The sequence below is a fragment of the Alosa alosa genome, chromosome 23 (assembly GCF_017589495.1).
Source record: "Alosa alosa isolate M-15738 ecotype Scorff River chromosome 23, AALO_Geno_1.1, whole genome shotgun sequence".
Lineage (NCBI taxonomy): Eukaryota > Metazoa > Chordata > Actinopteri > Clupeiformes > Clupeidae > Alosa > Alosa alosa.
In genome coordinates, this window is record NC_063211.1 from 26,037,692 (window position 1) to 26,059,223 (window position 21,532).

Sequence of the window (21,532 nt, forward strand, 5' to 3'; positions counted from 1 at the left end):
CATCTGGCAGGAGACGGAGGTACTGGAGGATGGAACAATTTGATTATTAACTTTTGATGTATTTTGGAGTGGCGTTATGTGCTTTTGAAATCTGAACTGGCTGATGTTTCGGATGGATACCATCCACTAAATGACAAAACAGAAAACACATCCTTTGTTATGAATGGATATTGACTAAAGATGTTCTTTGCTCTGATACAGCTTTGAAGTGAATCTTTCCTGTGAGATAACATTTATTATTTGATAAGATCAAAAATGTTTAGAATATTCAATATCTTGTATTTTGTGTTTCCCATGCCTTGTTTAATCAGAAAACCAACAAAAGATTATAGGCTAGAATATCATAAGAAATCCAACTCATGAAATTCTACATAATATTGAAGCATACCGTACCAGCAACATTTCAGCTCATTAAGGCAAATGACTAATAAATGCTAATGCTAATAAAAAGCCGTAATAAAGGGCGAACTAAACGTTTAACACACTGTCAGTGTAAGCACAAGCTCAGAGCTAAGGGTATAGTTGAGTAAGTGAACTGACGGCTGTGGCAGGTAGCTCCTGTGTAGCTTGTCCCCGAGCAGTTGCAGTAAAACTGGCTCCAGCTTTGGGTGCACTGGCCTCCATGCTCACAGTAGTTAGGCGTGCACCTGAGAGACAGACAGGTTAGGAAAAAAACATTTGCTATTGCAATCCAAGATGAGCTCAAATCAAAATCAAGACTGAGATTGTGTTTTTATAAGTCTGGTTGGTGCTGTCGTGAGTGTTTTTCAGCAAATCAGTTCTGATTACAACGATATATCTCAGAAATGCTTTGACGTCACCAACACAGCCACAAAAAAAGGAGACGGGACACCCCATGTTCTGTCTAAATCAAATCAAATATTTGGCTGGGTGTTTAGGTTTTGCGTTGGCTCTGAGTGGAGCAGGCTGGGTTATGGGTGGGCGTGGTGTGACTAGGCTGCTGAGGAGCGAAGATAAAGCACTTGCTGTCATGTATCTGGAACTTGTACATTCCTCACCTGTCTCGTATCCCACAGACATCAAAATCTAGTTGGCTGTAGTTTCCCAGAGTCCTTTGCTGCACATGGAGCAGGTTGACGGGGTAATTGTTTACGAACATGAGGCGCATGCAGCCCTGCAATCCCAAAGCACCACTCTCGCATACAAGGTTGGGTAAGGACGTGGCACATCCTTGAATGACACAACAACACAAAAACACAGATATGGCTCCTTTCCTTAGAAAATATGAAGTGGAGGGAAAAAAATGAATACACCATGAAAACAAACACGATTTTCAACATGGCCCGGGCTCTCCAAAATCAAATTCTGTTCGAAGTGTGCGCAAAGCTGCTTAGAACATCTTAGCCAAATTGTCTTGTCTCCTAAAGCAGCCGTCGGAATTGGAGGATTTAAAAGCCTTACTTTGGTGTTGAGGGTTGAGGCCAGAGATTACAGTAAATGGCACAGTGGAGAACGCATGTCTTTCTCAGCAGTAATTGCATTTTGAACTCCAAGCAACTTTCCGCAAAGTAGGTTTTTGGTAAATTAATCTTTGACAGGTTCTTTGAATGTGAGAATTATGAAAACTGGCATGTTGGCTCTCCACCAAAAAAGCAGGTAGATTCAGGTTAGTCTTGAACCGCGGAGTGGAGTAAGATTACCAAGGATTATTTCAAGGCAGAATGTCTACTCATTTTACAATGGCATTTTACAATTCTCAACCCAAGGGTTTTAAAATGCTTACTTTTGGCCAAGACGAGAGTGTTTTTGAATGTGCTGTTCTTAAAGTGGCAACCACAGGTGACAGTCTAATACGGGACCTTTGAAAAGTGAGCTTAGAGGTAAAATGGGGAATATAAATGGGGTATTGTTGCATGGAATAATGCTTTTATATAATGTACTATGTCAAGGGAAGCTAATAACTGCCACATTGCAACATGTGGGAATAAAACAAGGAAATACAGATAAAGTATTTAAGAATTTAAAATAATTTATTTTCAAAGTTTTCCTTTAATTAATTATTTTAAAGAAATGAAATAACTCTGTCCCCAGTCACTCTATAAATGCCTTACCCCTGTCCTAATGCTTTATGTCAATAACTTGGACAAGCAATACAAAACAATGTAGCCTAGGCCTATTCTTACCTCCAAACAACACAACGGCCGGCCTTTTCCCACTGGTGACCTGATGCTTGGCCTCAGAGATGATGGACCCCTGGTTGTCCACAGTCAGAAACACTTGTGGCCCCTTCATCTCCACTCTCAGGGAGTGCCACTGGCCGTCACTCACGGTCTGCTCTGGAGGACACCACACACAGCACAAACCCAGTCAGCACTGACATGGCTGGGTTACTAACCACCAATTGTACTATTTGATGCACTACGACTTAGCATGTTGCCAATTCAATATACTATAAGAGCCTAATCTTACGTAATAATTCATTCGTATGTGTGTGTTAATGGCATTTGACAGAATATTGGTCATGCCATGTGCTGGTGACAAGTATTACGTATTTAAGGTATACGTATTTGTACTTTTTATTTCACACAATACCAATGCTTGTCATGAATAAAATAAATAATGCATTTTTTCATGCATAAAATGACACTGTGGTATAATGAGATTTCAGCTTTAAAACATTTTATATGTGAAAATTATTAATATTCAAGTACAATTATGGCTAATCGTCTCAGATATAATAAAGCTTTATGAATAGCCTATAATCTTGCATGAGTGCATTTATAATGCCATATGGACACTTGATTTTTATAGTGTTACCAGAGACCAAGTGTTAGCACCTTTATTACCAAGATGATGACTATAATTGCTCAGTGTGTTTCTGTCTCACCTGAGTAGAGTTGTGTGGGGGGGTCAGAGTGGCTGTGGAGGGAGAGGAGCACTCGCCCCCCCTGGAGCTGTAAGACAAGCCGCAGGTGCAGCTGCTGCTGCCGGTTCCCATGCCAGCGGGGCTGTGACAATGAGTCCCTCGCGGTTCCACGTGCGGATCTGGAGGCGAGCGGAGAAGCTCTCCGTTCCAAGGTCGGCGGGCACTGTCAGGAAGCTGTCGAGGCTGCGGAACGTCACCGACAGCGGCTGAGCCTCGGAACAATGGAACGTCACATTCCCCTAGGGAGCGAAAAAGAGAAGGGTAGAGTAGACACAGGGACAAAAAAAAAAAGAAAACACAGTTGTGGGAGAAGGTGCAAATGGGGAAGGAAGGAAATTAAAAAGGACCAAGGGGGAAATGAAAGGGTAGAAGCGCTTGTCAAGGCTCTTTGTGGAAAAAGGTGTAAAAGGTATCCTAAAATACTGCTACGTCCTTTGAGTCCTCTAATGAGAATAAATATCTTTAACTTAGTTCTCCACTTGACTGACACCTGGTCATTTCACTCACTTGAAGATTTGTCTCACTAGTATCTTTTTTCAGGTAATTTCCTCCCATATTATTACATTGTAAAAAGCCGGGCGTGAAGCAGACAGCTTGTCATTGCGTGAGGGTGAGGACTTGCTGGATTATAATGATCAAAAAGAATAATAAGTGTGAGTGCTTGCAATTGCTGGTCTGCCTCTCCAATTAATTTGTCAGTCAGATGCGCTGCCACCTTTCCATTCCATCTCCATCATAACTGCCAAGGTACATTATAGTGTCTGCACAAGTTTTTTTTTTTTAAAGAACATTTTTTTTTTTAGAATAAAGGTTCTCTAAAATGTTACCATCAGAGACAGAGAGCCCATACACTGTGCTTTTATCATGCAAATTATAATATGCAGACTAAAGATTTCTCTTTGAGGATGCTTGTCTTCTCCAGTTTGTGGGTCGAGGAGGTGATACTGGGACTTGTCTTTTCACTAATTGTCCTACTTAAGTTATGCCAAACACAGTGATTGACAGAGAATGTCTGTCAGGGTTAGGCTGTTTATCAGGGAAGAGAGGAAGCTGATCTGCGTGTGTGTGCAGACATCTATATAATTCTTGCCCACTTTGTGCATTCTCAACACGAGAGTGGAAGAAATGCGATGGGGCCAGTATGCTTCACTGCCTGCTGCTTTTGCTAATTGGACTAAAATCTGACATAAGCAATCAAAAAACACACTTGGCTCCAGCAAACGGAAGCATGCGCACGCACGCATGCACACACACCAGAATGATATTTTACAGTTTACCAGTCGATCATAGAGCAAGTAGTACTGCAATATAATTAGTTGTATTTCATTTAACATTCATTAACAACTTTGTGATAAACCCAGGCGTGTTTTTTAAGTGTTTACAGCACTGGAATTACTGAAAGGGAAGACATATGTTTGATAAGGTAATGAAGTAAATTACTCTGGTATTTTTTCCTCTCTATTTTTAGGATAATATTCACAGAAAGCACAGCAGGGAAATATAAAGTTGCCCCAATCTTTTAGCATACCGGTAGTCACTTAGAGTCATATTCTAAAAGTAGTACGTTTTTATCATAGATTCCACAGCAAGATGATGCTTCAATCTCTCTCTCTCTTTCTCTCTCTCTCACACACACTCTCTCTGTGTGTGTGTGTGTGTATGTGTGTGTGTGTCTGTCTGTGTCCGTGTGCATACCGTGCTGTAGATCTGTGGCTTGCGTCTCTTTGCCAGGTCAATTATATTCACTCCATTGTAGTACAGGTTCTCCATACAGCCATGGAAGTTCTCCTTCAGGAAGGTTCCTGGCTTGCCAGGTAAAGGGATTCCCCCAAAGCTGAGCTTGAGTGAAGTGGGAAAGAAACACACACACGTACATATACACACACTCAAACATCAGCCCTCTATTACCATGCCTATTCAAAGAAAACTCCTGACTGTATTCTACATGCATATTATGAGTAATGCCATTTAATGTGACCTGTAATACCCTGCACTTCACATAAATGTATTTTCATCTTTTTTTGTAATTTCAGGAACCACGGCTGATTTTATTTCTATGAACCTAGACTTCTAGACGTCAATAAAAACCTCAGTCTGATATAATTTCTATGGCCTTATGCCATCAACAAATGTGTAGTTGTCTAGTTTACCTCTTTACATTAAAAAGTGGCAGCTTTGGAGTTTATTTTTTCATGAATAAATGGAGCACTTGCTGTCATTCTCTAAGGTATTGTCTTTGAACGTGCCCGTTTTGCGAACTGACAATTTGCTGGTTAATAATACATAAAGTAATTTTCTTTCAAGGTTGAAACCAGCCACAAATAACTGTTAATATTTAAGTTGTTTGGTGAAGGAGGACTTAATGCATAATAAATCACCAGTCGCTCAAAGCCGAGTTGATAAATAACCCATAAAACCTAAGAGGGCAGTGGAATGGGAAAGTGTACCTCACGCTTGTAAAGGATGTGTGATCTTGGGGTACCTTTAGGTGGTGTTGGGGGTACCTTTAGGTGGCTCATCATAATGAATATCCCTGCTTTAAAAGGATCTCCGGACAGTTTGACAAATTGGTCTAGAAATTATGTCAACACTACTCTTTAGTAAGATGCGTGGGTAAAAATACCTGAAACGCTTTCATTATTAAGAAAAATAAAAAAGCGCGATCACTACTTTTAGAGAAGGGAGAGTTGAAGCCTCACTATTTGATATGGGACCCATTCTGTAATTCTATTTGGCCTAAAGTGGGCAGGCATAGAATTGGCACCCATTTTCACAAATAAGATTTTTTTTTTTTTGTGGCATACAATGTCCAAATCCACTTGAAATGGTAAGGATATGGAAATAACCATTAAGTCATATTACTGCTTCAATTGAAGTTGTGCATTTCATGAATTAACCTCACAAAACAAAACCACTTTTTTGTCTTGATAAGGTTATACTCATTACTATGTACAAGCCTCTCAAAACAGAACCATAACATATGATTGATAAATAAATAGTAACAGTATACATTATGCACTAAGTGTAGAAAATGAGTATGAGATAAATAGGAAGAGAGGGAGTGCATGATCAGGCAGGCACAGGCTCTCACTGTCCAATATTCATAGGTCTGGTTGCCTGGTGGAAAAAGCTGTTGCCGAGTCAGTCTGAAGGTCCGAGCCTTGAGGCTACGATTCTGCTTGCCAGATGGAAACAGTTGAAGCAGTCTGTGGTTAGGATGGCTGGGGTCCATAACGATTATTTTGGCTTTCCTGATGCCTGGCCTATTGTACAAGTCCTGGATGGAGGGCAGCTCACATCCACAGATGCCTTGAGCGGTACGCAGAACCTTTTGCAGTACTTTGCGTTGGATGGCAGTGCAGCTTCCGTACTATGCAGTGAGGCCTCCGGTCAAAATACTCTCCCTAGTGCCTCTGTAGAAGGTCCTTATGATCTTAGATCTCATACCAAACTTTCTTAGTCGTATAAGGTGTTGCTGGGGCTTTTGAACTACTATACATGGTCAGTGTGCATATATCATAAGGTCTTGAACCTACAGGAAAACTGCAGGAAAAGCTGCATCAAAAATGAGCTCCTGAAATCATCTCAAAATATGGACTAAAAAGTTGGACACTTTGAAAAATAAACCTCAACAAACATCCAGAAAAGACTCTAAAGAAGAGGTGACAACAATAATAACCAACAATTGAAGAGGAAATATCTTAAAAGGAGAGTATTATCATATTTCTCAAATCAAAACATCTATATAGCCATCAAAGGCTAATCATCAACTGCCATTGTTGCCAACATTCCAAAGGAGAAACTGCCTTAAAATAGCTAACTGAAGAAGCTAACAGAAAAGGATTCTGATGATGGAAAACACCCAACAGACAGCAAAAAAGAGCACAGCTCTTAGAGAAAAGAGCAGGGAAATTTGAATACCCAGCTAAATGCAAAAGTGGAACAGCCAGGGAGAAACACAAGGTGAAGACACTACATGAAAATCCGGAGGTCCTCTTCACTGACTACGCTCAGCAGAAAGGAGGAAGAAAGAAGAACAACATAATTTTCTTCACCCCGTCCATTTACATCTGGAAAGATACCCTATGCAACCATTATCCATATGTATTCAGTGAGGGCATTGGTTCAGGAGGCAGATTAAAGATCTGCAAAGATGAACATCTGGACAAGGATGACCCTCTGCTTACCATCACATATTACACAAAAGGAAAAGTGTTGATCCAAGGTAATGAAGCCAACCTGGAGTCCTTTGAAGAGCTGTTCCCAGTTTTGAAAGCTGAGGTTAACACTAAGAAAGTGTATGTCAGCCTCTGACAATGAAGAAAATGAGAGTCCAGCGGATAACCTGTCTATCTCTGCTCCTCCCACACCTGCAAGCCTTACCAACCGGCTAAAAGAGAGTATGGCCCTGCTGGAAATGGACTTCGCTGAATTCAAAGAGCAGACCCAGGCCAGGCTGTCTGACTTCCCAGACAACACTATGCAGCTGCTCAAAATGGAACTCCAACAGCTCAAGAAAGACCACAGAGTCCTGGCATCTGACTTCAGCATAAGTCTAGAGACACTCAAACAGGAGAACAGTGTGCTCCGTGCTCAGTTGGCAAAAGTGAAGGAGGATGCTGAGAAGAGAGAGAAGAATCTCACCAGGCAAATCCAACGCCTGACGGATCTCTTGTCAATGCCAAAAATGACAAGCACAGAGACACAGACTCTCCCTTCCAGTATTGCAGACCCCTGCCATGTCTCAGCCTCACCTTCTCTCCTCTGCACCCAGCCCAGCAACACTCTGGCACCTCCTGACCCGACTCCTGAAACATCTGCACAGTCACCTACCAACAGTCAGCTCTACCCATCCCAGCTTCCCTCCATGCGGTCTGAGGAGCAAGGCCCACAAGTGGTCCTGCTGACTGACTCAAATGGGAAATTCCTGGACACAAACAAGCTTTTTCCCAGAAAGAGAGTGTTGTCTAAACGCTGCAACACCACAGCGCAGGCAATGAAGCTGCTGAGAAAGGAGACACTCAACAACCCTGAATGTCTGGTGATCCACACAGGAACAAACGACCTGCATAAACTCCAAAGGGACACTGCTGGAGCAATGAACAGGATGGCGGAGCAGGCCAGTAGGGAGTTCCCTGACACCCGGATTGTGATCTCCACCCTACTGCCTAGGACAGACACCCCACCTCATGTCATCCATGAAATTAACATGGAGATCAGAAGAGGATGTGCCAGCCTGCCCAATGTCCATGTGGCTCTCCATCCAACCCTTGGCACCTGGGACCTCTATGATGGACTCCATCTACACAAGGAGAGGATAAAGATTTTTGCAAAATCTCTGAAGGACACGGCCCTGGGGCGTAGTCCTGCTACACCCTCCTCTGATAGGAGCCATATACACCATCCCAGGCATCCTCCTCCCCATCACCACCCTAGGATCATCCATCCTACCATAAGGAAAAACAATGGTTCAATCTGGACCCCAGACCCATTAATGGCCCACCACCCCATCAACGTGAGGCCAAACCAGAGGAGGCTACCTTCCCCATCCCCACCCCCTACCCACCCTCAGCAACAGAATATGCAGCAGCACCATGCCCCCTCCCCACCCACAGCGGTAGAACTGCCCTGTGCCCCCCTCCCCCACCCTCAGCAACAGAACTATGCCAAGTGTAGCTGCCTCTTGCCTCCCTCTTCACCCACTGCAGCGGAGCCAGACTGTTGCTGCCCGGCCTACTGCCATTACAGCTCCTGTTGCAACATCTGAGCTGGGAGAGATCAGGGAGATGCTGCACACCCTATGCACCCGACTTCTGTTAAGCTAAGAAACCTTTATATTTTAAGTAACATAACTAATAATATATTATAAAAAAAAAAAAAAAAAACGTAATATCTGTGTAGTAACACTGATGAATATTCCTAGTAGATGAGTAACATTTGTAACATTTTTCTTTTTTATTTTATTTTTATTAACTTAACATATCATATAAGTTACATATCTTCATTTATTTAAAAAAAAAAAAAAAAAAAAATTTTATTATTTATTACAAAACATAATATTCTTCTTTACTATTAGCTTAAAGTTTTATGAAATTCCTATTACTACTGTAAATGTAGATAGTTGTAGTTATTTTCATGTGTCAAACTATACAAGTCCATTTTGTTTGTTTTCAAATGCGTTCATTTCATATAAGTTGTTGGAATATTCAGGGCCTTCGCTCTTCAACTTTTGAGTTGAAGAGTGGAAGCTCTGAATTCATAAACTCTATCAAAAATGTTGATATAATTATATTGACAGAAACATGGTGTAAAAACGATACATTCACTCACTGTCCCCAGGATATAATGAAGTCATGGTGCCCCTCGATAAAGTTAAAAAATATAATGCAAAGGGCAGAACATCGGGAGGTATCTTGGTGTGGTATAAAGAAAATCTTTGCCATCAGATATTACCAATAAAACAGTGTAAATCACACATTTGGTTAAGATTAGATCAAACACTGGGCATAACTGATAAGAGCATATACCTCTGTGCTATCTATATACCCCCAGTAGACTCCCCATATTTTGAAGAGGACATTTTTGAAACCCTTCATTCAGAAATTGCCTATTTTCAGGCCCAGGGAAACATAATTCTAATTGGAGATCTAAATGGACGAACAGGAACTGAACCTGATATTGTTGACCCACAGGGAAACAACCATGTATTTGGCCAGTTTCCCCTGTTTACCACACCAACCATCCCCCACCGGAACAACCTTGACTCTGAAATAAACCAAAGTGGCAGGGAGATAGTGCAACTCTGTCGAGCCTTAGGCCTGTACATAGTTAATGGTAGGCTCAGAGGGGACTCTTTAGGGAGATACACATACTCCTCAGCTCTTGGATCCAGTGTAGTAGACTATGCAATCACTGACATGGACCTCTCCACTATCAGTGCATTCACTGTCAGAGAGCAATCTCCCCTTTCAGACCACAGTCAGATCAATGTGTTCTTTAACCTCTCAGGTCAAAAGAGCAACACGAAAAGTGAACCTTGTAATCTATGTGATTCACATCCCACTTACAGATGGGCCCCAGACAGTAGAGACAAGTTCATTATGGCCTTGAACTCACCTGATCTGATAAATGACATATCAACATATGATCAAAACAAATATAACCTTGCAAGTAATGGTGTAAACAAGGCCGTACTTGATATCAACATGATATTTCATAAAGCAGCTATCAAAGCTGACCTCATAAGGCAAAAAAACGGAAGCCTTTAAAAAAGAAAAAATCTGACAAATGGTATGATCAAGAATGCAAGACCATCAGAAAAGACCTGAGAAAAATAGCAAATGAAAAACATAGATCAACCAAACAACGCAGCCTTACATTATTCATTACAATGAAATTCTAAACAAATATAAACATACAATTCGGAACAAAAAACAAAACTACAGCCAAAAGCAACTTGAAGATATTGAGAAAGCCATTAATGAAAATCAATTCTGGGATATGTGGAACAATTTCAACACAAAAGAACGAGAAGCATTACCCATCCAAAATGGCAACATCTGGAAAGCACACTTTGAAGATTTATACAAAAACATACCAATTAATGACCTCAATTCAGATCAACATTTAATAAAAAGAAAAACTCCAATCATTAGAAAGAAAAATTAAAAACAACCAAAACCCCCTTGACTTTCCAATTACTTGGGAAGAATTAACCACCCAGACAAATGCTCTACGGCCAAGGAAAGCTTGTGGTCCAGATAGCATTAAAAATGAAATGCTTAAATGCAGCACCCCAGAGATGCAGGGTGCAGTGTTGAAATTGTTCAACATCATACTACGGTCAGGACATTTTCCTGACATGTGGTGTAAAGGGCTGATTTCCCCCATCCACAAAAAAGGGGACAAATCAAACCCCTCTAATTATCGCGGGCATATGTGTCAGCAGTTGCCTGGGAAAGCTGTTCTGCAGTATCTTAAACAAGAGAATAGCAGATTTTCTTGATACACATTCCATTCTAAGCAAAAATCAAATTGGCTTCCTTCCAAAAAACACCGTACCACCCGATCATGTTTATACGCTTCCACACCTTAATTAATAAACATGTTCACCAAACAAAAAATGGCAAGATATTTGCTTGTTTCATTGATTTTAAAAAGGCGTTTGATTCTATTTGGCATGAAGGGCTCTATTTTAGACTACTAAATTGTGGGATAGGGGGTAAAGTGTATGACCTAATTAAAACCATGTATTTAAATAACAGATGTGCTGTTAAAATTGAAAAAAAAAATAACTCAATACTTCACCCAAGGGAGAGGTGTCCGACAGGGCTGTAATTTAAGTCCGACGTTATTTAATATATATATAAACGAACTTGCTATCCAGTTAGAGCAATGTCCCGATCCTGGCCTCTCCCTCCTAGATAGAGAGGTGAAGTCTCTATTTTTTGCTGATGACTTGGTTCTACTGTCTGCTACTGAAAAAGGTCTACAACTACAGTTAGACATAGTAGAAAAGTACTGTAAGACCTGGGCCCTAGAGATAAACCTAGACAAAACAAATGTAATGATTTTCCAAAAACGCCCCAAATGCCAAGAAAACAAACACCAATTTAAAATAAACAATTCTATCATCCCCCACACCATGAGTTATACCTACCTAGGTATAACAATGACAGCATCAGGCAGTTTTAATATGGCAGTGAATGCACTAAAGGAAAAAGCTTGAAGAGCCCTAAATGCAATTAAAAGAAAATTTTATAGTCTCCAAATTCCAATTAAAATCTGGCTTAAAATATTTGATAGTGTCATCCAGCCCATTGTGCTGTATGGTAGTGAAGTATGGGGTCCACTCAGTCATCATAGCTATACTCACTGGGACAAACACACAATAGAATCCCTACATGCTGAGTTCTGCAGACACATTCTACAAGTACAGAGAAAAACACCAACAAATGCATGTAGAGCTGAATTAGGTAGATACCCACTAATCATTAACATCAACAAAAGAGCACTCAATTTTCTGAATCACCTTAAATCCAGCCCACAAGACACCCTTCATTCTAAAGCCCTCCAAACCCAAGAGCTGAACCCAGAAAAAAGTCCCCTACACCAGTTGTTGCAGAGACTAACTGCCTTACCACACACCCACTCTGATCAGTCTCACAACAACACTGTTTTCCAAAAACCAATCAGAGTAAACCAAATTATGAAACAATGTAAAGTAGCCTATTTGGAATATTGGAAAGAAGAAACTAAAAATCAAAGTAGATTACAATGCTATCTGTCCCTAAACCGAGAATATAAAATAGCAGAATATCTTAATACTGTCAGAGATAGAAAACAGAGACTGACCCTAACCAAATACAGGCTAAGTGACCACAAATTGGAAATCGAAAAAGGAAGACTCAGAAAATCATGGCAACCAAAAGAACACAGAATATGTGGTTACTGCATGACAGGTGAGGTCGAGACAGAGATGCACTTCCTCCTACAATGTACATCCTTCAATCAAACAAGAAACCTTTTCTTCAACAAATTTAACTCAGAAATTCCTAATTTTAATGAACTTAATGACATATCAAAATTAAAGATATTATTAGGAGAAGGAGATAAAGCATATCTTGCTGCCTAATATGTATCAACATGCCACAATCTGAGGGACAATGAGTGACCTATATCACCAAATAAATACACACACAGACACACACACACAGACACATGCAGACATGCGCACAACACACACACACACACACACACACACACACACACACACACACACACACACACACACACAACACACAACACACATACACAAACACACACACTGCATCATACACTACATTTTACTTTATTTTACCTATTTATTTTATTCCTATGTAAATCTACTGACATGTATGTGTTCAGATTTATTGTATAACTGCTTTGGCAATATAAGTGAGCTTGTCATGCCAATAAAGCATTCTTGAATTGAATTGAATTGAATTGAATTGAGTATTCTCCTGGCACCACTGTGTCAATTTGTTGACCTCACTCCAATAGGCCATTTCATCATTGTTGGCATTGTTGGCTTTTCACCACAGTGGTGTCGTCAGCAAATTGAACGACCAAGTTGGTGCTATGCATAGCCATGCAGTCATGGGTATACTGGGCGTAGAGGAGAGGGCTCAGGCCAGGAGGAACCTGTGTTGAGGATCAAGGAGGCTGAAGTGTTGGAGCCCATCTCAATACCTCAACCCAACAGGAAGTTCAGGATCCAGCTGCAGAAGCTGGGGTTGAGACCAAGACTCCTGAGCTTGATGTCAAGTTTGGAGGGGGACTATGGTGTTAAATGATGAATATACAGTAGCCTCACATATGAATTTCTCAATAGGGCAACTCCACACAAAACTGTCACGTCCATAACGGCAAATAATGCCATGGTATTTGTATGATGCGAATGATTATGTGAACATTTGTTCATGTAAGTTCCTCAACCTACAGTAGAAGAGTGAATGCTCAAATTTCAAGTAATCATCATACCATACTATGGCATTGTGATGGCGTTATGGATGTGACAGTTTTGCGTGCAATTGCCCAATACCAATACCAACAGAGTTACAGTAACATGGAAAAGACCTAAAGCTCAGTGGACAAAAGCATCTGACAAATACTTATAAATAGACACATAACACGAGGCTGTACTGTATGTTGTGAAGCATTTGGTAGGTATTCACCTCGTAGTTCACCTCCAGAGAGTCCTCCTCCCCCTGGGTCTGGAAGTGCTGGGTGTGGTGGTCTACAGTGAAGTTCACCCACCGGCTGAAGCGCTCAATCAGGACCGAGTGCCAGTGGTGGTCATCCAACAGGCTGCCCAGGGTCACGGCTGAACGAGTGCTGCCTCTACGGGGCTTAGACTCATCTGCAGGAAGTGGATGAAGTTGAGTGATGAATTGGGAGTACGTCTGCTGTTATGATACCCCAGAAAATCCTTATGTACAGTATTGCTTAGATTACTCATCTAACAACCTCTATGTGATACATGCCCCCAGATGAAGTGATGGCCTAGACAGTGTGAGTAATTGTGTTAGATGAGATTATGGCATCTAAGGCTGAGTTGGTGTGAGTCAATTAATGTACTAAATGCCAACAGACCATACGTGTAAGTACTAAGCAGCTTTGAATAAAAGTGTCTGCAAGATGAATAAATACAAATGCAACAAGAAGTGCATTCACAGTGTGCAGACCTCTGCCAAGGCCAAATATCATAACTCAAAAAACTAGTGAAACTGAAACTAAATTTGTACAAAATTCTCCAAATCCTCAAATGTTTAATGCTTGTGTGTGTGTGTGTGTGTGTGTATGTGTGCATCTTTCATTTCTCCTCCATGTTTCTGTAGATAGCGTGGCACTCTTACCGAGGTTTAGCTGTAGAATGAGCCTGGCCTGCTGGAGCTCCAGGGTGATGTAGTCCCCCTTCTGGCCCTCGCCGTGGACCAGCACCCCGTCGGCCTGCTGGCTCTTGAAGCGCAGCGAAATCACGTCCTTTACTGTGCTCATCGACTTCTGGTTGAACCGGTAGAGCAACGCGCTGCGACCATCGAAGTCTGCCACATCCGACTCTATAGTGAAGATGACAGATGTGTTAGCTCTTCCATGATAGCTGATACAAACAGCCAATATACAAATTAAGGTATGTGGCATAAATTGCATAAATGGGTCACAAAGTTGGCAGAACACCTGCCTAGTGCTTATAAAATCTCAGCCTGTTGTTTCATGTCTCATGCTACAGTGTAGTATTTTAGCAGAATACTGAAAGAGCTTATTGTAGGATACTACTGTACATATGAATTATATACATTTTCTAGGTTGGGCTTGTGGTTGTGAGGGTTGCAATTTAAATGATGGGAATACTCACTATAAGTGCAGCCGTATACTTCTACTCTCAGGCCAATGCCTCCTCTGGGGTTTCCCTTAAGGGGCACCAGCCTCAGGAAACGGGTTCGTATAGGGTGGGGCAGCTTGTGGTGGACCACAGAGTCCACGTCTGTGTTTCCTGGAAAAGTCTGCACATCACAGTGCACACACACACACACACAAGACAAGTAGAATGAATCAATTTGCCCCAGGACAACATCGATACTGAAACTCTGAATTGATGCATAACTTGTCCCGCTGAGATTATTGCATCGTCTCAATATTAGCCCTGCACTGAGGAACATTGACATAATTATCATTTAGCGAGCTTTTTGGTGGGCTGGCTCCAGCCACACATTGTGGAGGTTGGTGTAATGTGAAAGAAGTATGAATGAGATATTCATGGACTGCCTGGAGCTAATGGTCCTCTCTGGGCGATGATTAGTCTGAATGATGTCTGACGGTGATGGTGATGGTCTCTCTCCCTTCCTCGTCTCTCGGTCTCTCTCCCCGAGCTAATTCGTCTCCGCCGGCCTGCTTTGTTTTGGCAGCTTTATTAAGACGTCCTGCCTCATAAATCATTCCACCAAGCCAAAGAACGAGAATATGGCTGCCAATCCTGACACAAGTCTTCACCTCCCCAACTCACCCTCCACCCCCCCCCGCCCCCCAAAAACAAATCTGACATTATGTCTGCTATATAGGGATGATCTGCTGTCAAAGTGCTGTTTCCAATGCTGTTAGTATATGTCTTTTTGTAGTGTAATGCGATTGAAGGCTGTCTCACCTGTTCTAAGTAGGAAGGAAAGCTGGCTCTCTCTAAATCATGCTGGTCCTTACAGAGCTGAAACCAACCAAGCACTGTTGTTTCACTCACATTGATATCTAACTTTTTATTACTTGTCCTATTCAATACGTTTTCATTATGTATGACTTGGCATATAGAGCACTAGGGCTCTGCCAGTTTAAAGGTTATAACCTTGCTATGATGAAAATTCAATCCGAGTGAATTTTTTAACATTTGTATACAATTTTTTATACAGATTTGTATACAGAATATACAGTAGTTGCCTCATATAATAATGTTAAAAATCACTTACAAAAACATTTCTCACTGCATCTATTTAACATAAATAGTACACATCAATACAAATGTTGTATTTCCATGCATCTGTGTAGGGAAAATTGGACTATGAATGAGATGGAGCAGTGAGGAGTGGTGGGTTATGAGTGAGATGGAGGTTATGAGATGGAGCAGTAGAGAGTGGTGGGTTATGAGTGAGATGGGGTTATGATATGGGACAGTGAGGAGTGGTGGGTTATGAGTGAGATGGGGTTATGATATGGGACAGTGAGGAGTGGTGGGTTATGAGTGAGATGGAGGTTATGAGATAGAGCAATGAGGAGTGGTGGGTTATGAGTGAGATGGGGTTATGATATGGGACAGTGGAGAGTGGTGGGTTATGAGTGAGATGGAGGTTATGAGATGGAGCAGTGGAGAGTGGTGGGTTATGAGTGAGATGGAGGTTATGAGATGGAGCAGTGGAGAGTGGTGGGTTATGAGTGAGATGGAGGTTATGAGATGGAGCAGTGGAGAGTGGTGGGTTATGAGTGAGATGGAGCAGTGGAGAGTGGTGGGTTATGAGTGAGATGGGGTTATGATATGGGGCAGTGGAGGAGTGGTGGGTTATGAGTGACATGGAGGTTATGAGATGGGACAGTGGAGACTGGTGGGTTATGAGTGAGATGGAGGTTATGAGATAGGGCAATGAGGAGTGGTGGGTTATGAGTGAGACTGAATGGACGAGAGAGGGACAACATATTTCCAGCTTCACATTTAAATTAGAGTCATGATAACTGTGATGCTGGGTTCTTTGTAGTGCGGTTTAATGGACCAGCACGGATCTTTCCTTTCTAAGCCCTCCAAAGTCATTAACAAACATAATGTGATATCTGGTAGAAGGCACAAGAGCATGCAGACCTGTACCAGCAGATACAGAGACAGTTTCTATACATAAGCCATCATTCTTTTTTTCTCTCTTTTTTTGAACTTGCCACTAACCCCCCGACCCCACAACCATAATATATTAATAGCCTATTAATAGCCTAAACTATGCAAGCCATTTCGGAATCTTGTTTTATTTAAACTAGTCAATGCAATCTCAAATCCTCACCAGAAACACCAACCATCAATATTTAATCCTATATCCAAATCCTAGTTTTGTTTGTTTTATGGACTACTAGGTGGTTGTGGAAGAGATTGTTAATACATTAATTTGTCTTGTAAACAGAACCAACGTTTCACAGGCACCATTGTGGTAGAACAAATGACCTACAACCTTGTGCTTTCATCAGATAGTTGCGTCGCGTTCAACGGATTGATTTGCATAAAGATGGGCATCGGTCAGCTTTTTGATGTGCAACATTTTTTTCAAATGCAGTACCACCTTCCCGGAATGCTTTGCGGGCGTGTTAAAGTCCCTTGCGTCACCCATAGGAATAGAGTGGAATGCGACACGACAGAATGTCGTGTAGCAACAGTGGATCACCACCGTCAGAGAGATTTATTCACAGCACCGGAGACCCACGTCATGTTGCTAACAGACACAGTCTGATGTTACAGTAGGCCTACAAAAGGCACTTCTTATACCCTCCTGACAAGACAGACAGGACATGACGTCTCCATTAACGGTAGGCAAACCATTTTACGACCTCATTACTTAACCAGTTGATAATATCTATAAGGTTGTATCCCATAAAGACCGACATCTGTGGAATCCAGTCAAGATTGACCCATAAGTAGTAAATAAGGCCTAGGGCGCCCATCCTCCTGAGAGTAGGCCTGGCAAGACGTTCTCCAAGGCACAACACAAGCAGCATAATTATACAAACACCTTGAACATGACATTCCACAGATTTTGGACATAAATCTTTTCTTTCTGTTTCCATCTTTACCAAGTTCACAGACAACACCAAAAAAGTAAATGGATGAATATAGCACACACATATATGGCACTCATCTCTAAGGCTAAACATTTCTTCCTACAACACGCACACACACACACACACACACACACACATTTCATCAGCCCCCCCTCAAACACACAACATACCCTCCCCACACACACATAAGTACACCACCCCCACACACACCCCAATACTCCCCTCCTTAGTTTAAATTTACCAACTAATTAGTTGGTGATTGGTTTTTTTGTAGATTAACTTTTGTCCACTGTCAAGCATATTGGACCTATTCACTCCAAAGCAAAGAATGCTGAATCAGAGGGGAAGATAGAAGTCCATTACGTTCATAGTCTGATGGACAGAAGCAGAGAGAAAGAAGGAAAACGAGAAAGGGTGCTATTCAATGCCAACAATGGATAAAATCGTGTACTGACTTCACAAAATGGCCTGAAGGTCTAAAATGGCCTGAAGAAAGACGGGTTTCACATGAACAGTGTAAGAGCACTCAACCACCCATACAATGAATATAATAACGGTGTTCATATGCAAAATGGTATCTATGAAGAATACAATACAACCACACAGGCAGGTTCACTGTGTAGGGTGTAAGGTTCTGTTACTGCAGTTGTACACCACAAAGAGCTTGTTCTGGGAGTATCAGCATGTCTATCTTTCTGGGAACATTTAAAGTAGCAAGCAGCGGCTCTGTCATTTAACCGTCAGTTGTCACTGAATAAAAGATGAATAAAACAATTCATTTCTCTCTGAATTAAGATAATGAAACGGATGGCTGAGTCCCTGATGAGTGGGGAGTTGGGCATGGCTGTAAGTGCTTTTTAGGCAGCCGCTGAAAGCATTTTGGTGCTTTTATGCATCTGCAGGGGTGTAGTGGTATTCTTCCATCAAATCCCCGTCACTTTGGCTCAGATAGAGGCACAGCAACTTAATTTGCAAATAATTCACCTCCTCCATTCAAGGCTCCGACTTTCAGAGCTTAATCTCCACTCGGAACAAAAGCTCCATCAGCTTCCAACAGTCTTAATGCATGAAGGGTGAGAAGGAAAGAGAGTGAGGTGTGGATGGAGAGAAAGAAAGGCGTGGGGAGGGAGGAAAATACGGAGCAGAAACAAACCCTAAGAAGTGTGTAGGAATAAAGGAGCAAAGAAGAATGAAAAGAAAGGGAGAAAGAGAGAAACAAAAAGCCGCGGTGGGATTATCCTAAAATAAATAAATAAAATCAAATAAAAGAGCGAGCGGGAGCTGAAAGCGGCAGGCTTCTCAGGATTATAGCAGGGGTCAGACCCAGGGTGAGGGAGCGCCTTCCTCTGCGGCTGGTAGAGCACGCCACTAACAACAGAAAAGGCTCTGGGTTTAATACCCAAACAGAGCTTCGGCACTCATAATTGAGTACTTCTCTATCTTCACATTATACTCATATGTCTCTCTTAAAAAAAAGCCAATTTGTCTGGCCATGTCCAGGCTTTCTTTCTGAAGGAGGGATTAAGCTTTAAGGTTTCGGACTGAATGGGATCTGCAGGAAGATTTGCCATGATAATCCAGCCTGACAATGTGTATAAACAAGACTCACTAGGATTTCTCAGAATATTTGCTGTGACCATTTTTTATTTTGCCTGAATGATTACATGTAAGGAATCTGACCTATACAACAGCCACTGGAAGTCTTCTCACAACACCATCGCTCTCTTTGACATTGTGTTTTCTGAGCATGATGACAGCAGTTGTCAAGTCCAAGTCAATCTTCAATCTTACAGTAACACTGCAGCTCTGATGTGCACCTTACATCTCAATGACATTAGGTGCCTTGATATAAACGTTAGTTGGAACATGAGAGCTTTCTTTATTTAACTAACTGATGTGAATGAGTGAAATTGAGCAGATAATATAACATAGACACAGATAGGTTTGTCTGTCTGAGATTCCTTTAAGTCTTTTTTATTCATATCCCTCCATTGAAAATCTATTCTGCTTTCAAGGCTTGGAGGAGGGCAGGGCAGTGTAGGATAGTCTGGTGTAGCAGCCCGATTATCTGATTACTTGGAAGGGGACAGCATTATCTCACGCAGATCGATATCCCCTGGGAGGTCTCGGGCGCTCTTCGGACTGTCTCGGCTGGGGAGAGGCGCTAATCATATGTAATGGATTGTGAAATGACTTTTTAGCGAGACAGATACGAAAGCCGCCACTCTGAAAAGGGCATGAGAAATATCCATAAACATGTTTTTGATTTGATTGACCTTTTTAGCGTCACGTAATGGGCCCTGTCGCGTCATGATGAATGTTCGCTGCCACTCCATCCCTGATCGCATCTCAAGGTAAAAAAGGGGAGTCGATGGCATCGATTTTACAACGTGTGCTAATTCGCACACCCAAATCCTATTATGGCTTCACAAAAGGTGTGTGTTCCGTCAGAGTGTGTGCACAAGGGGAGCGTTGGAATAATGTATCAGCTGGAAGAGCCGCGGGGCAAATGCCATTGAGTGTTCATTTTCAATTGACCTTTCTGGAAATCATGACCTGCTAACTTCACCCAGGCAGGAGAGCAGCTGGGTAATAAGGGAACGTTTGAACGGAACGTGGCACGAGAAAGTCAGAGCGTTAAGAATGAATCTCAGCAAACTTTCGAAAGTCACACGGTTCCAAAGTCTCAGGTCAATAGCACTGGCCAGCCTTATTGATCCGCACGCTTTATATCACAATTAACACTGACTGGTATTCTGGGGACATTCTTTTAAAAGAAGGAAATGCTCCATTGCCCTATTTCATTCTGTTTGGGTTTTTAATGCTTTGCTGCAGGTTAATCTGCTCCTTGCAACTTCCTCAAGAGTGCTTTTTCCAACATCTGCAGTGTTATAGAAAAGAAAGCAATGTTCTCTAAAATGAAATGTATTGATCGAATGTGTGTGTGTGTGTGTGCATGCGTGTGCATGCGTGTGTGTGTGTGTGTGTGTGTGTGTGTGTGTGTGTGTGTGTGTGTGTGTGTGTGTGTGTGGTTGTGCAGGTGGGACACACCTGGAGTATTGGGGCAAACTCTGGGCAAACTGTCTGTGCTGCCAAGCCAAGTTTAATCGATCCCCAAGGCTGTCACAGTAAGTCCAAAGCAAATGGAAGGCACTTTAAGTCAATACGGGGTGTCACAGCAATTCAGACGCAGCGGGCAGAAGGGAGGTAGATCAGGAGATATCCCCACAGAGAACCGCCAGCAGCTCATCAACAAGTCCATAAAGTCCAGGTGCTTCACAAGAAAAACTTGCCTGCCTCTGGCTTTTACGGACTCTGGTTCAATATCTATATTTCAGTGAGCCATTGCATTTAGCAGTTACTGTATGCATTAATAACTAGACTTGCTACATAGCTGTATTAATTGTTTTTCCGATGAAATGTAAAGAAACCCACAATTGATGAAACCTTAACAGCAAAACCTCAACTCAGATCTACACAACTATAAGCACATTCTCAGCCTCACATTTTTACAAAACACAAATCAGACTTCTCTACTTTAGACAACAATCTAACATAGTGTCACTTTTTTGCCATATTAAAGGTGCTATAGGCGATGTTGGGCAACGTTACTTCTGTTGACGTTCAAAGAGCTAGCTCGCTACTCCTTCCCCCTCCCTCCAATGCAATTGAAACTCTCCTAAACGCGCATCTTGTCCGTATTGGCTGGAGCACTGTTTGTTATGTTTCGTTTTTTGTTTTTTTGCCATTTGCGGAGCCAGGGCTGTCTACAGAGACCGCGTTTTTTTTTACAGTGTGTTCAGGAGA

The 21,532-nt window shown here is 41.8% G+C and overlaps 1 protein-coding gene across 1 annotated transcript in view; it reads right to left on the reverse strand.

The window, feature by feature from the left end:
• cntnap5l (contactin associated protein family member 5 like) overlaps window positions 1-21,532 on the reverse strand; it is an 88,343-nt gene that overhangs the window by 19,385 nt on the left and 47,426 nt on the right. The window contains 9 exon segments of the mRNA XM_048234535.1: window positions 505-647; window positions 1,020-1,191; window positions 2,145-2,297; window positions 2,849-2,933; window positions 2,935-3,126; window positions 4,583-4,726; window positions 13,603-13,787; window positions 14,284-14,487; window positions 14,784-14,931. Of these exon segments, the coding sequence (XP_048090492.1) occupies window positions 505-647; window positions 1,020-1,191; window positions 2,145-2,297; window positions 2,849-2,933; window positions 2,935-3,126; window positions 4,583-4,726; window positions 13,603-13,787; window positions 14,284-14,487; window positions 14,784-14,931 (1,426 nt within the window).